The 12,998-nt window shown below is 41.7% G+C and overlaps 1 protein-coding gene across 2 annotated transcripts in view; it reads right to left on the reverse strand.

The window, feature by feature from the left end:
• The window catches only part of nvl (nuclear VCP like), a 30,196-nt gene extending 22,081 nt beyond the window's left edge, over positions 1–8,115 (reverse strand). Inside the window, exons 1-7 of one of the 2 annotated variants that reach the window (XM_038299401.1) lie at positions 7,872–8,115; positions 6,518–6,592; positions 5,184–5,254; positions 4,961–5,105; positions 4,752–4,842; positions 1,805–1,865; positions 329–514 (exon numbers count right to left, since the gene is read on the reverse strand). In XM_038299401.1, coding sequence (XP_038155329.1) covers positions 329–514; positions 1,805–1,865; positions 4,752–4,842; positions 4,961–5,105; positions 5,184–5,254; positions 6,518–6,592; positions 7,872–8,100 — 858 coding nt within the window. In that variant the 5' untranslated portion in view covers positions 8,101–8,115. The remainder of the gene's footprint in view (positions 1–328; positions 515–1,804; positions 1,866–4,751; positions 4,843–4,960; positions 5,106–5,183; positions 5,255–6,517; positions 6,593–7,871) is intronic. The other variant, XM_038299402.1, reaches the window with a different exon arrangement.
• Positions 8,116–12,998: the final 4,883 nt, after the last annotated feature.

The following is a 12,998-nucleotide window of genomic DNA, read 5'->3' on the forward strand; positions in this document are numbered from 1 at the left end:
CACCCGATGACCACCAGGTTACCACCGGGTTACCTTCAGGTTACCACCGGGTCTCCACCAGGTTACCACAGGGTGACCACCCGGTTACCATCAGGTTACCACCGAGTTACCATCAGGTTACCATCAGGTTACCACCATTACCATCAGGTTACCACCGGGTTACCACAGGGTTACCATCAGGTTACCACCAGGTTACCATCAGGTTACCACCATTATCATCAGGTTACCACCGGGTTACCACAGGGTTACCATCAGGTTACCACAGGGTTACCATCAGATTACCATCAGGGTACAACCAGGCTACATGCTGCCCTCAGTTACTACGTACATTTGCTTGTGTGTCCACTGACTCGTCTTTCGAAAAGTCGATGAAGACGGGTCGTGTCGTGGGGCCTCTGCCTTTGTCAATGAACCAGCCTCCAGGGGAAACTACGGTGCCTTCATTTTGAGCTGGGTTGGCTCTGCCTGCTGCAGTAGGGCCCTTACGGTACAGGGCTGTAACTGAACTGTTGGGCTGTGGAAAGAAACACAAAACATTAAATCTTCACTAAAATAGGACAAGATTTCTCCAGAAAAAAATTAAAAAAGGATGGTTGATTCTGATTCAGTCTGCGTTTGGTTATGGACTGATCCCCTTATATATTTCAGGATAGGAACCAGATCTGTTTGTCTCACAAAGAGCCACAGGACATAATTAAACTGAAAGTAAGCAGGTTGCACCACAAAAAACCTTCAGTGGGGATGGTGCTGCTGAGGGAAGAAGACGCTGTCAAAGAGAGTCAGAAGATGCCAGGAGGGCCTATTCTGCTTCATCTTACAGGGATTTAAAAAGTCAAACCTTAACACTGCCTAACACTGACATTCTATAAAAATTACTCATAGAGATGATGCTAGCTGCTAATTGCTAAGATGCTAACCACAGTTTAAATTCTACTGCGCTCATATCGGGTTGGATATGAAATATAGAATCCCTGGTTTCTGCTTTCTCACACGTGGTCCAACGTCTCTCCTCCTCCAAAGATGGATTAATGATCGGCAATGACTAGAAGGCGGGGCCTAAATCAGAGTTGTTTTAATGACTTCCTGGATCCGTTCAATATCAGTAGATTAAAGATTCAACGTGCAGAAATAGTGAAGGCCAGAGCCTCCGTGGTGAGAAAAAGAGAACGTGCATTTCTCCTCCTGTTATTAATAGTCTCTAGATAATAATAAATTCTAACTTTTTTCCATTTAGTGGGGGAATAATAATTAACACAGTCAGATAAACACAAATCAAAAGAACATTTTGCCAAATAAAACATAAAAATCGCCCTTCATACCCAGCAGCCCTTCACACACAGCTATGCCGAGCGATAGCTGCTGCAGATGGGCTAGGATTAGCCATGGCTGCCGTTTCCCCCGGAGCTTCGCTGGTAAATGGGCCATACAGTAACACTTAAACTATGATGTTCTTGCCTCAAATGATCTTAAAACGTACTTTTATTAACCAACAGAAAAGAGAACTTTTAACTTATTGCTCTGAGCTCTGTGAGCGCTGCATTGGAAGCTTCTCGTTTCTCAGTCTGCTGTTTCTCAGTAGGACAACATGTATGAAAAGGATGATGTGGTTGAAATACTCATTTGCCTAATAATTCTGCACACAGTGTATTGAGAAATGGCTGAGGACTTTGAAGGATCCAGTCCAGGTAGACAGCGTCCTTTGAAGACCTATCCTATGGATTCCCACAGCCATTGTGTGTCGACAGACATTGGCCAATAAAGCAGAGGAACGGTTCTGAATATGAACTGTCTTGGCTTCTCTTACCGTGTTTCCCAGCACCTGTTCATCGCTGTCTGAGGAGTCCTCCGAGCTGCTGCTGCTGTCCCTGAAAACACAGGATCAGAAAATGGTTTTGGTTTGAAGGTTTGAAGAATTTATGCTGTCCTCCAGAGAGCTGCTATGTCTCAACCCTGGCTTCTGAAGGAGCAGCTAATGTCCAGCGGGAGAGAAGATAACCAATGAGAGAAGACAGCTGTAGTTTTAATGTCCTGAATCCCTGTGAAACTGAAGGTAGCTTTATGCTCAGTCTCTGGACTCTGACTAGAAACACATTCTCAACTAGTAGAGAAGCTGATTCTCCCAGTCTGTTCCCATCTACAGCATATAAAGCTGGGTGCTAGCTCAGTAGGTTAAAGCAAAAAGCTGCGATCCTTCAGAAACCCGATGGCGATGGAGGGATTCTCACCAGAGCCCTATAAAGATCATCATTTTAATCACCAGAAAAGTGGTGTGGTTTACCTAGTCATTAGGTTAGGTGGCTGCTGCTCTGAAATAGGGGAGGTGCTACTTAAATCCAAATGTAACATTTAAATCTCTAGAATAGGTGAAAATCTTGAATAATAAACTCTAGAAACCACGGCAACCGTTCAGCACAAGAAGATGGCTCTGACTGAATGATCGCATTTTGCTCTGGTTCGAGTCTGATGAGGAAATCCTCCCCTCTGTCTGAAAATACTGCAGCAGCTTATTTTAGCACATAATAAATGTTAAGTTTATGGCAAGGGTGTAACTTTGTGACGAACGTTTGTGGGGACACTCGGGTAGTGGCTGATGGAGCTACAGTTACTAGACCCGAACGCATTCATTAGGTTTTTGTAGTTTCCAAAAATTAGCTCAAACATATATTTATTGAATGCTTTTCTATTGTTGAGAACACAAGAGAACCATTATACACTGATATTTCTATTAATAGATAGTAAGAGAGATGCCTTTTAGTGCATTACATATATAGGGCCCTAAAACATTACTTTATAAAAAAACAAAAAAAAACAAATATCAGTCGATTCCGATGCTAAAACCGATATATCATGCATCCCTAGAAGAACAATTTCAATTCCATCCAGCCATCCAGAAAAATATAGATATGCTGCATTATAAATATAGAATAGCTTTTTATTTTTATTTTAAAACTTTCTGGTAAACTTGGAGATTTATTTTATTGCATGTCCCAGTGGATCTGTTTCGCTTTTAAATCTGCAGCTCTCCCTACCTCTCTCTGTGCTGTTTAAGATTTATGAACCTCTTTACTAATATAATGATGCCAGAAATGACATTTCAAGATGTGTAGAAGCTCTGCAGTCTATTTCTCTCAACACAATAAGAAAACATGTTAATTTTAACCTGTAGTTTAACTGTTTTCTCAAGCTTCTTGCATTATAATATTAACTTGTATAAACTTATAATCTGTTGCAGTTTTGGCTGAAAAAGCTCCGTATGTCTGTCGAACAGATTTTTCTGTGGTATGATCTCTAACTTTTTTAACCAACCCGTCTCCTAACTTTTACTTACTAAGAATCGAAGTAGCTGCTGGTTAATATTCACTGAGTGCTGCTGTGTGTCTCTCCTTCAACCACGTAGCTACTCTGTACGCAGTGATATGCGGCCGCAAATCAGGTGTCTCAAAGTGACAGATCCGATGATGTTACACCGAGAGGCAGAACACAGGACCAGCACAAGAGAGGAAAAAAAACACTGACTCAAAACGCTCTGAATGAAGACAGCAGCACCCAACCTCTGTTACCTTTGGCTAAAGTAAATGAGTGGAAAGGGGGAAAAAGGCTAACTTATTGGTGGGGACATGTCTCAAACAGGCCAAAGTTGTTTAGGGATATGTCCAAAACAATCCCTCAGAAACCTACGCCTGTGGTTTATGGCTACTTTTAACAGTGCATGTTTGACCACTGATTGGAAACTCCTATCAGAACGTCTGTTCCAACGGGTCCGCTAATGTTTGCTGCTGCTTTGGTTTCCCTGCACTGAGGAGAGCAGCTCAGAGGTTTCAGACCCTGATCTAGGAGACTTCATGAAGTTCTGGAAAGCAGCTAATCTCAGAGCTAAACCTGTCCTGCAGAATGCTGTTAATATGGACCACGGCAGTATGGAAAGAACTTTATCCCAATATTGATAAAACAAAAACCCCTATTTCAAGAAAGCACATTTGATCAACTTCTCAATCAAAAAAGTTTAAGATTACTTGCATTGTTTTCATCCATCCATATTCCATCACGCTTTACCTCAGCTGGGGTGGCAAGGGGTGCTGGTGCCTATCTCCAGCTGTCAATGGGCGAGAGGCAGGGTACACCCTGGACAGGTCTCCAGTCCATCGCAGGGCAAAACACAGACACACAGGACAAACAACCATTCATTCACACACTCACACCTAAGGAGAATTTAGAGAAGCCAATTAACCTAACGGTCATGTTTTTGGACTGTGGAAGGAAGCTGGAGTACCTTCAGTTTTTTTTTTTTCAAATCCTGCTTTTACAGATTTCCCGCTCTCCTCTTCTGATTGGTCTGTGTATCGACCAATAAGAATGACTATAGTAAAGACTCATTTCTATCGGTCTGCACACAGACCAGCCAGAAGTGCAGAGAGGGGAATCTGTAAAAGCGGGATTTCAAAGATATTAAATTCATAATATCTGCAGAATAGAGCAGTTCTTAGCACTGTTGCCTTGCAGCAAGAAGGATCTGGGTTCAATTCCCGGCCCGGGGCCTTTGTGCATGGACTTTAGGTGCCTTTAGGCCCCACCGCGACCGTGATGGGAATTCAGAAAACTCAGATTTAAACAAAAAGTGAAAAATAGAAATCTGAGAAGCTTTTAACAAAAAGAAAACCTGAGAAAAATCTTTTTGGATTGAGAAGTTTTTCGAATGTGTTCTTTGCTATGAATGGTTTTAGAGCTTCAGCGGGTCACGGAGGGCCGCTCACCGGGTCTCATTGCAGCTGCTCCGGGCTCTCTTGGCCAGATGTTTGCTTTCCAGGTCGTTCAGCTCCACCTCCTCTTTGACGGCCTTGAAAACTTCAACATGCAGATGGACAGCAGCAGTTAAGTCCCTGTCACAGAACTGATCCTCCTGGGTCTAGATTCTCATAAGCCTCACATTGGACACGGCCCACCATGTTGGTCCGGTTCTTACCTTTCTCCACCTGGATCCTAAAGGCCGTCTTGTTTCTCCGTCCGTAGTCCATCCTGAGGGCAGAACCACAGAAGTGTTCAGCGGCTGACCCACTGAGGCAGCAGGGAGTGGACCGGCTGACCCACTCAGGAGGCAGGGAGTGCTGCTAAAGATGTATCCACAGATAATTGATGGACCAGAGACGGCCAGCGGGGTCCAGATGAGACTACCTGAGAATCATTACCTGAACTGTCTCTGAAGGTCCACGGCCATTTCTGCAAGGTCCACATATTCGCTGCTGCTGGAGGCCATATACTGAAAGCAAAGTCAACATGGAGCACGGTCAGAACCAGCTGCAGGAACATCTTGATGGCTTTGATTCTTCTAGGTGGTCATAAACCGCATCTCTGGTACCATTCTGAGAAAACGTCTTCAGTTTTTAGCAGTAGTGGAAAATAACCAAATACATTTACATAATTACTGTACTTAACTACTTTTTTATTATGATTAATTTTTCTTTATAATCCTGTTTTTCATCCATCATGGCAGAAAGCAACCCTTAGGACTGAATCTGGATGCCACTGATTTAGACTTCCTGTTCTCCATCAGCTTAATCATTTCCATAGCTGATAGCAACATTTAATCTCATGCTGTTTGGCTTCACTGATAAACAAATAAACGGTGATCTAGGGCAGTGCGATGCGTCTGAATAACGTATCACCATAAAGCTTTCCCTATTACTCAGTATCCACCATTATTTAACACTAACCCTTTATCCTACACTAACCCTGTGAAAGGTTTCCTCTGCTAGTTCTGGGGAATTACAGATCGTTTTATCAGAACTGATCTGTCACCATAAATATAGATAGTGTTTAATCAGACAGGTGAGATTCTGCCAGAACTGATTTTTCTTCTAGGATGGATTTTTCTATCTAGCATCGGATCGACCGTTTCTAAGTGTTAGAAAGCCCATGTTGTTTAGATGTTTTCCATTGGAAACTGTTCCTTTATATTGTGTTTTTGGTGAGATGTCAGATGGCTGACGCTCATGAACGCACCATAGACGTTCGAAACTCCATTGAACGCACCATACCTGCATGTGAGATGGCTGAGTTTTTCCTACTGATGCAGCAGTGTGTAGCTCATTACATCCTTCCTTTATATGTGTAGTTTAATGGTATTTTATTGTGCTGTATGGTGTTATGTGCATATTTTTATATTGTATAAAAATTAGATTATATGTCTAATGTTAAGCATTCTATGCTGCAGATGTTCAGCTACTAAGCTTATTTTCACCATGTTCGAAGTGTGCTGTATTCTCATTCACAATAGAGTCATATATGTGTCATTGCTAAATACAGTCTTTTATGTTCAGATATAAATATTTTATTTATATTATGAATGGTGTGTTCTGCACTGACTGTTATTTGTATTCCTTTGTATAGCCACAGTAAATCCACCACAAAACCAGACATCTGCCTCCGTGTCTTTTAACAGGGACACATTCCATACACCTTGCCGCTCTAAACCAGCGAACTCCTGGAGAACACATCATCTCTTTTTTGCTAATGTTCAGACCTGCTCCACTCGTTGCTTCAGGCGAGTGTCCATCCAGCCTCCTCCTCCTCTGTTCTTCATCTGGATGAGGACAAACTGAGGAAGAAGAAGAAGAATCTATCAACCATCATCAGAGGTCATTCATCAGCTTATCAATCGTTTACTGAGATTTATCCACTTCTGAGCATCTGGACTGACAGCAAACCCAAAAATGTGGTTCTAGAATATCTACTCTGATAGAAATGTGGTTCTACTGAACAGAATCTGGACTTGGATAGAAATGTGGTTCTAATGAATAGAATCTGTACTCGGGTAGAAATGTGGTTCTAATGAATAGAATCTGTACTCGGGTAGAAATGTGGTTCTAATGAATAGAATCTGTACTCGGGTAGAAATGTGGTTCTAATGAATAGAATCTGTACTCGGGTAGAAATGTGGTTCTAATGAATAGAATCTGTACTCGGGTAGAAATGTGGTTCTAATGAATAGAATCTGTACTCGGGTAGAAATGTGGTTCTAATGAATAGAATCTGTACTCGGGTAGAAATGTGGTTCTAATGAATAGAATCTGTACTCGGGTAGAAATGTGGTTCTACTGAACAGAATCTGGACTTGGATAGAAATGTGGTTCTACTGATCAGAATCTGGACTTGGATAGAAATGTGGTTCTACTGATCAGAATCTGGACTTGGATAGAAATGTGGTTCTACTGAACAGAATCTGGACTCTGATAGAAATGTGGTTCTACTGAACAGAATCTGGACTCTGATAGAAATGTGGTTCTACTGAATAGAATCTGGACTTGGATAGAAATGTGGTTCTACTGAACAGAATCTGGACTCTGATAGAAATGTGGTTCTACTGAACAGAATCTGGACTCTGATAGAAATGTGGTTCTACTGAACAGAATCTGGACTTGGATAGAAATGTGGTTCTACTGAATAGAATCTGGACTTGGATAGAAATGTGGTTCTACTGAGCAGAATCTAGACTTGGGTAGAAATGTGGTTCTACTGAACAGAATCTGGACTCTGATAGAAATGTGGTTCTACTGAACAGAATCTGGACTCGGATACTGAGCCCACACTGTTTGATCAACACTTTCTCTGTCGGGTTCTGTCTCGGTCCAATTTACTCTGTTACCATAGTGACGAAAGCAGTTTTCGGTACCTCTGGCGGACTGGGTCGGTACCGAAAGCTGCGGGAAATAAACTTAGCATCTCTATGAAACTCCTCAAAAGAAGGAGGCGGAAAGTTCTCTAAAATGTTCTAGTAGAAAACCCAAAGGACCAGAATCCTGCAGAACTGCAGGTCTAGTCAGAACCTCTGCTGCTCCTCCTGCTGGACCCTCTCAACACGCCCCGGTTGTACTCACACTTTTTTACTGAACAGAACCACGCGGGGTTCCTGTTGGTTCCCGAACTTTCCGAAAAAGCTACGTTCCTTTCACCATGGAAACGGCACCGGGCTCCAGGACAACAGTTTCTCAGCTCAGAGATGGAGAAGTCCACCAGCGTTCTTCGAAACGTGAGCAGCGCGAGCAGTAACCCCAAACACCCGGAAGCAAAACCGGTGCTGCGTTCAATGTACCTCAGAAATCCCATAACTTCGGACTGGTCGTTCAAGTTAAACTACTGTAGTTAGATTTTTCTTTAACCTCATTTAACATTCTTACAGTATAAAAGGTACCATAACAGACCAGAAAAACATTCAACTATGAAAAGACGTGATTGATTACGCAGGGCTGCGTGCGCGGCGTGTTCCGTTTTGAGGTCCCACCTTCCTTACTTCTTCTTTATTATTTATTTCAATTAATGAATATACAAGATTAAGCAAGTTCAACAACAACATAAACAAACAAAAAAAAATCTAGGGGGTATTTCCTTCTGAAAAATGACACCTGGAACTCTGATTTCCGAGCAGGCAATGAAAGCAGAACATGTGGATGCTTTTCAAAATAAAACTTCCTTTTTCTAATATTGAGTTTATACGACAAAATTTAATTAACTGTAGGGAACTTATATCTTTGAAAGTTTTTACCATTAACTTGGCCGTTGTTGTTCTTTTCTTAGACAGTTAAAAATGTACGTATTTATTTATTTTATTTTATTTTAACAACCTGTTAGGAATCATAAAATGTTTAAATCAAAATGTAGATTCAGAGCAACAAGATTAAAAATTGGATTTATATTATAGCTTAATTTATATAAATAGATGGACCATGGACGTAGTTTTGGGGGTGGGATTGGGGGGGGTCATGTCCCCTGCACTTTATCAATCCTCCGTTTTGGTCCCATGCACATTTTACTGTCCAAAATCAATGGTACACTAAAGTGCACAGACGATCGTTGAGCATTCGGACCATGCGGAAAATCACAGTTCAAGCTGAAGCCCACTTCCCTGAGTTAAGACCACCCCAAAGCTCCCGATTGGCTCACTGTGACTTCTTTTGTGATTGGCTGTCATCGCCGTCACTCCTGAGAAGCTCACCTTACAAACATCTGATGCGCCACTGAATTGGGGTCTATGATTGGACAGTCAAACACGCTGAAGTTAGTTATAATAAAAAAAAATATATTGCACCCCCCCCCACTTATAAAGTCTCCCCCCAACATTTGACCGATTCCAATTTGCCTACCGATAGAACCACTCCACCAAGGACGCCATCTCTGCTGCTCTCCACCGTGGTGTTGTCTGAAAACTTCAGACAACACCACGGTGGAGGGCCTTATAAGAGACGAAAACGATCAGAACTACAGCGAGGAGGTGAAGCAGCCGGTGGGCAGGTGCAAACAGCCTGATCCTGAACGTGGAGATCATCTTGGACTTCAGGAAGAACCAGCCTAACCACCCTCCACTGGTCATCAACAGCTCAGCTGTAGAGGTGGTCAGCAGCACTAAATTCCTGATGGTGCACATCACAGACACCCTCACCTGGACTGTAAACACAAAAGCGCATGTACTTCCTGTGAGGATGAGGAGAGCCCCACCCATCCTCACCACCTTCTACAGCGAGAGAGAGAGAGAGCGTTCTGACCAGCTGTCTCACTGTGTGGGGTGGAGGCTGCAGCGCCTCAGACTGGAAGAAAGTGAGAAAAGTGGTGAGAACAGCAGAGAGGGCTGAGGGTCGCTGAAAACAACAGACTGAACAAACTGATCAAGAGGGCCGGTGGTGTTGTGGGGGAGCAGCTGGACACCCTGAGCACTGTGGCAGAGAGGAGGATGCTGTCCTGGTTTCAGTCCATCTTAGACAATGACTCACATCCTCTCCATGACACACTGGTCCAGCAGACGAGCTCCTTCAGCAGAAGACTCCTCCTACCCAGATGCACCACAGAGCGCCACAGGAAATCATTCCTACCTGTGGTCATTAATCTCTAGAAGAGTTATACGTGTATATATTTATATAATTTTGTGTGTTTGTGTACAGATATATATACAGAAGAGCTATATGTGTATATATATTTTATCTCTTTTTATTCTTATTTTTTATCTTTATTATATTGTATAGATGGATGTGTGTATGTATCATGTAAAACTGTAACTAAAGCGTGTAACAAAAGTAATTTCCCTCTGGGATTATTAAAGTATTTCTGATTCTGATTCTGATCATCTGGGCTTTACTCCATTACTTATTACTTATTACCTACTTCTGACTTCTACTTATTACATTTTCACACAAGTGTCTGTACTTTCTAGTCCTTTATTTTTTAAAACAAACGTTACTCATTATTCTTCGCTTGGGTTTAATGTTTATAAATATTTATTTCACGTCATGTGCGCCATCCAATGCAGATCATTGGCTCCATCCACATCTAGTGAAAACTAGTGTGATTTGATGAGTAATTTAACGCAAACACACATTGGTTAGCTAAAGGAAATCATCAGAAGCAAGCAGGTGTTCTTTAAACTGTAAACGTGAATTGTCTATGCCATGCTACAATCAGAGGCGTAGCTAGAAAAATTTTATAAGGGTGGCCAGGCAATTACCAATGTACACTGAGGGGTGGCCGTAAGCGCATAGGCGCCAGAGCCTCAGGGTCAATCAACACTGTTCCAACAATGAAAAATAACAAGCACAACATCCATATTCACTAAATAAAGACTAACTTTACTTTCCTACAGCCTTTTTCTAACAAATTGACACATATATTTCAACATCCGTGCTTTCTAGATTAAAGGTATAGTGGATAAAATCCTTTCAGGTTTGAGTTCTGGAGCGAACATCTTTTCCATTGTCTTTACTTATCTACTTTTATTAATAATCATTATGCATAAAATTAACATTTACAAGTACTAATATCTATATAAATTGATTATTTAATACGTTTTTACTATAATAGTTATCTATAATTTCACTGAAGACTCCTAGACAATTTGCAGACACGCACAATTTTCTCTTTACCCCACATAAAACAAAATCTAGTTCTGAAAGATCATGAATTCTGTACTTATCGTCTTTAACATTAGTACATTGATGTGCATAATTAATAACAGTGTTTTTTTTTGTGTGAAGTAATTGTTAATGTATGAAAAATTAAAATGTTTTGAATATTCCACTTGAGAGTATTACTGCTGCCACCATCTGTATTAGAAGGGGAAAAAATGGTAGGGGGTGGCCAATGATTGGCTAAGGAGGGCCATTGCCATCTCTGGCCCCCCATCTAACTCCGCCCCTGGCTACAATGTCAGATTCAGAAAAAGATGTTGAAATGTCTGAAAGGTCGGACACAGGCGAGACCGTATCGGGTGATGGAGACCAACAAGACCTCCCTCATCCTTGGCCCTACCTCACAGGAGTTTTCCGAAATAGTCAAAAAATTATGCTTTCAATTCATGTAGTGGCATCTGGCTGAAGGTTACTTCATACTCTGATACTTTAAGTAGTCTTTGGAGGACATACTTTTTCACTTGTAATTGAGTAAAGAGGTCAAGTTAATACTTCAACTTTTATCAGAGTGTTTTTAAACTACAGTATCTATACTTCTACTTAAGTAACAAATGTGTGTACCTTTGACACCACTGCACACTTACAATGGAGAGGCATAGCCGGAAAAAAAATTATAAGGGTGGCCAGGCAATAACCAATGTACACTGAGGGGTGGACATAAGTAGACAGGCACCAAAACCTCACGGTCAATCTACACTGTTCCAACCAGAAAATGAACGAGCAAAACATCCATATTTTCTAAATAAAGACAAACTATACTTTCCCACAGCCTTTGCTGACAAATAGAGGAATATATTCAAATATCCGTGTTTTCTACATAAAACGTATAGTGGATAAAATTCTTTCAGGTTTGTGTTTTGGGCGAACATCTTTTCCATTGTCATTACTTACCCACTTTTATCAGTAATTATTATGCATTAAATTGATATTTACATGTACTAATATCTACATGAATTGGTTATTTAATATGCTTTCATTAAAATAGTTATTTATCTATGATTTTATTGAAGACTGCTAGATGACTTGCAGAGACACACATTTTTCTCTTTACCCAATAAAACACAACATCTAGTTCTGAAAAGAGCATGAATTCTGTATTTATCATCTTTAAGGAGGACAAAAACACCTGTGAGGATGTTTTATGAATGTTGTTGCTAGCATGCTTTTCTTTCTTGTCACATGCTGGGGGCAGTGGGCTGAGGGTCGCTGTCAACAACAGACTAAACAAATTGATCAGGAGGGCCGGTAATGTTGTTGGGGAGCAGCTGGACACCCTGACCACCGTGGCAGAGAGGAGGATGCTGTCCTGGTTTCAGTCCATCTTAGACAATGACTCACATCCTCTCCATGACACACTGGTCCAGCAGACGTGCTCCTTCAGCAGAAGACTCCTTCTACCCAGATGCACCACAGAGCGCCAAAGGAAATCATTCCTACCTGTGACCATCAATCTCTAGAAGAGTTATACGTGTATATATTTATATAATTTTGTGTGTTTTGTTGTACACTCACCGGCCACTTTATTAGGTATCCCATGCTAGTAACGGGTTGGACCCCCTTTTGCCTTCAGAACTGCCTCAATTCTTCGTGGCATAGATTCAACAAGGTGCTGGAAGCATTCCTCAGGGAGTTTGGTCCATATTGACATGCTGGCATCACACAGTTACCACAGATTTGTCGGCTGCACATCCATGATGTTCCACCACACCCCAAAGATGCTCTATTGGATTGAGATCTGGTGACTGTGGAGGCCATTTGAGTACAGTGAACTCATTGTCATGTTCAAGAAACCAGTCTGAGATGATTCCAGCTTTATGACATGGCGCATTATCCTGCTGAAAGTAGCCATCAGAAGTTGGGTACATTGTGGTCATAAAGGGATGGACATGGTCAGCAACAATACTCAGGTAGGCTGTGGCGTTGCAACGATGCTCAATTGGTACCCAGGGGCCCAAAGAGTGCCAAGAAAATATTCCCCACACCATGACACCACCACCACCAGCCTGAACCGTTGATACAAGGCAGGATGGATCCATGCTTTCATGTTGTAGA

The sequence above is a fragment of the Cyprinodon tularosa genome, unplaced genomic scaffold (genome assembly GCF_016077235.1).
Source record: "Cyprinodon tularosa strain WSP-4 unplaced genomic scaffold, ASM1607723v1 ctg428, whole genome shotgun sequence".
NCBI lineage: Eukaryota > Metazoa > Chordata > Actinopteri > Cyprinodontiformes > Cyprinodontidae > Cyprinodon > Cyprinodon tularosa.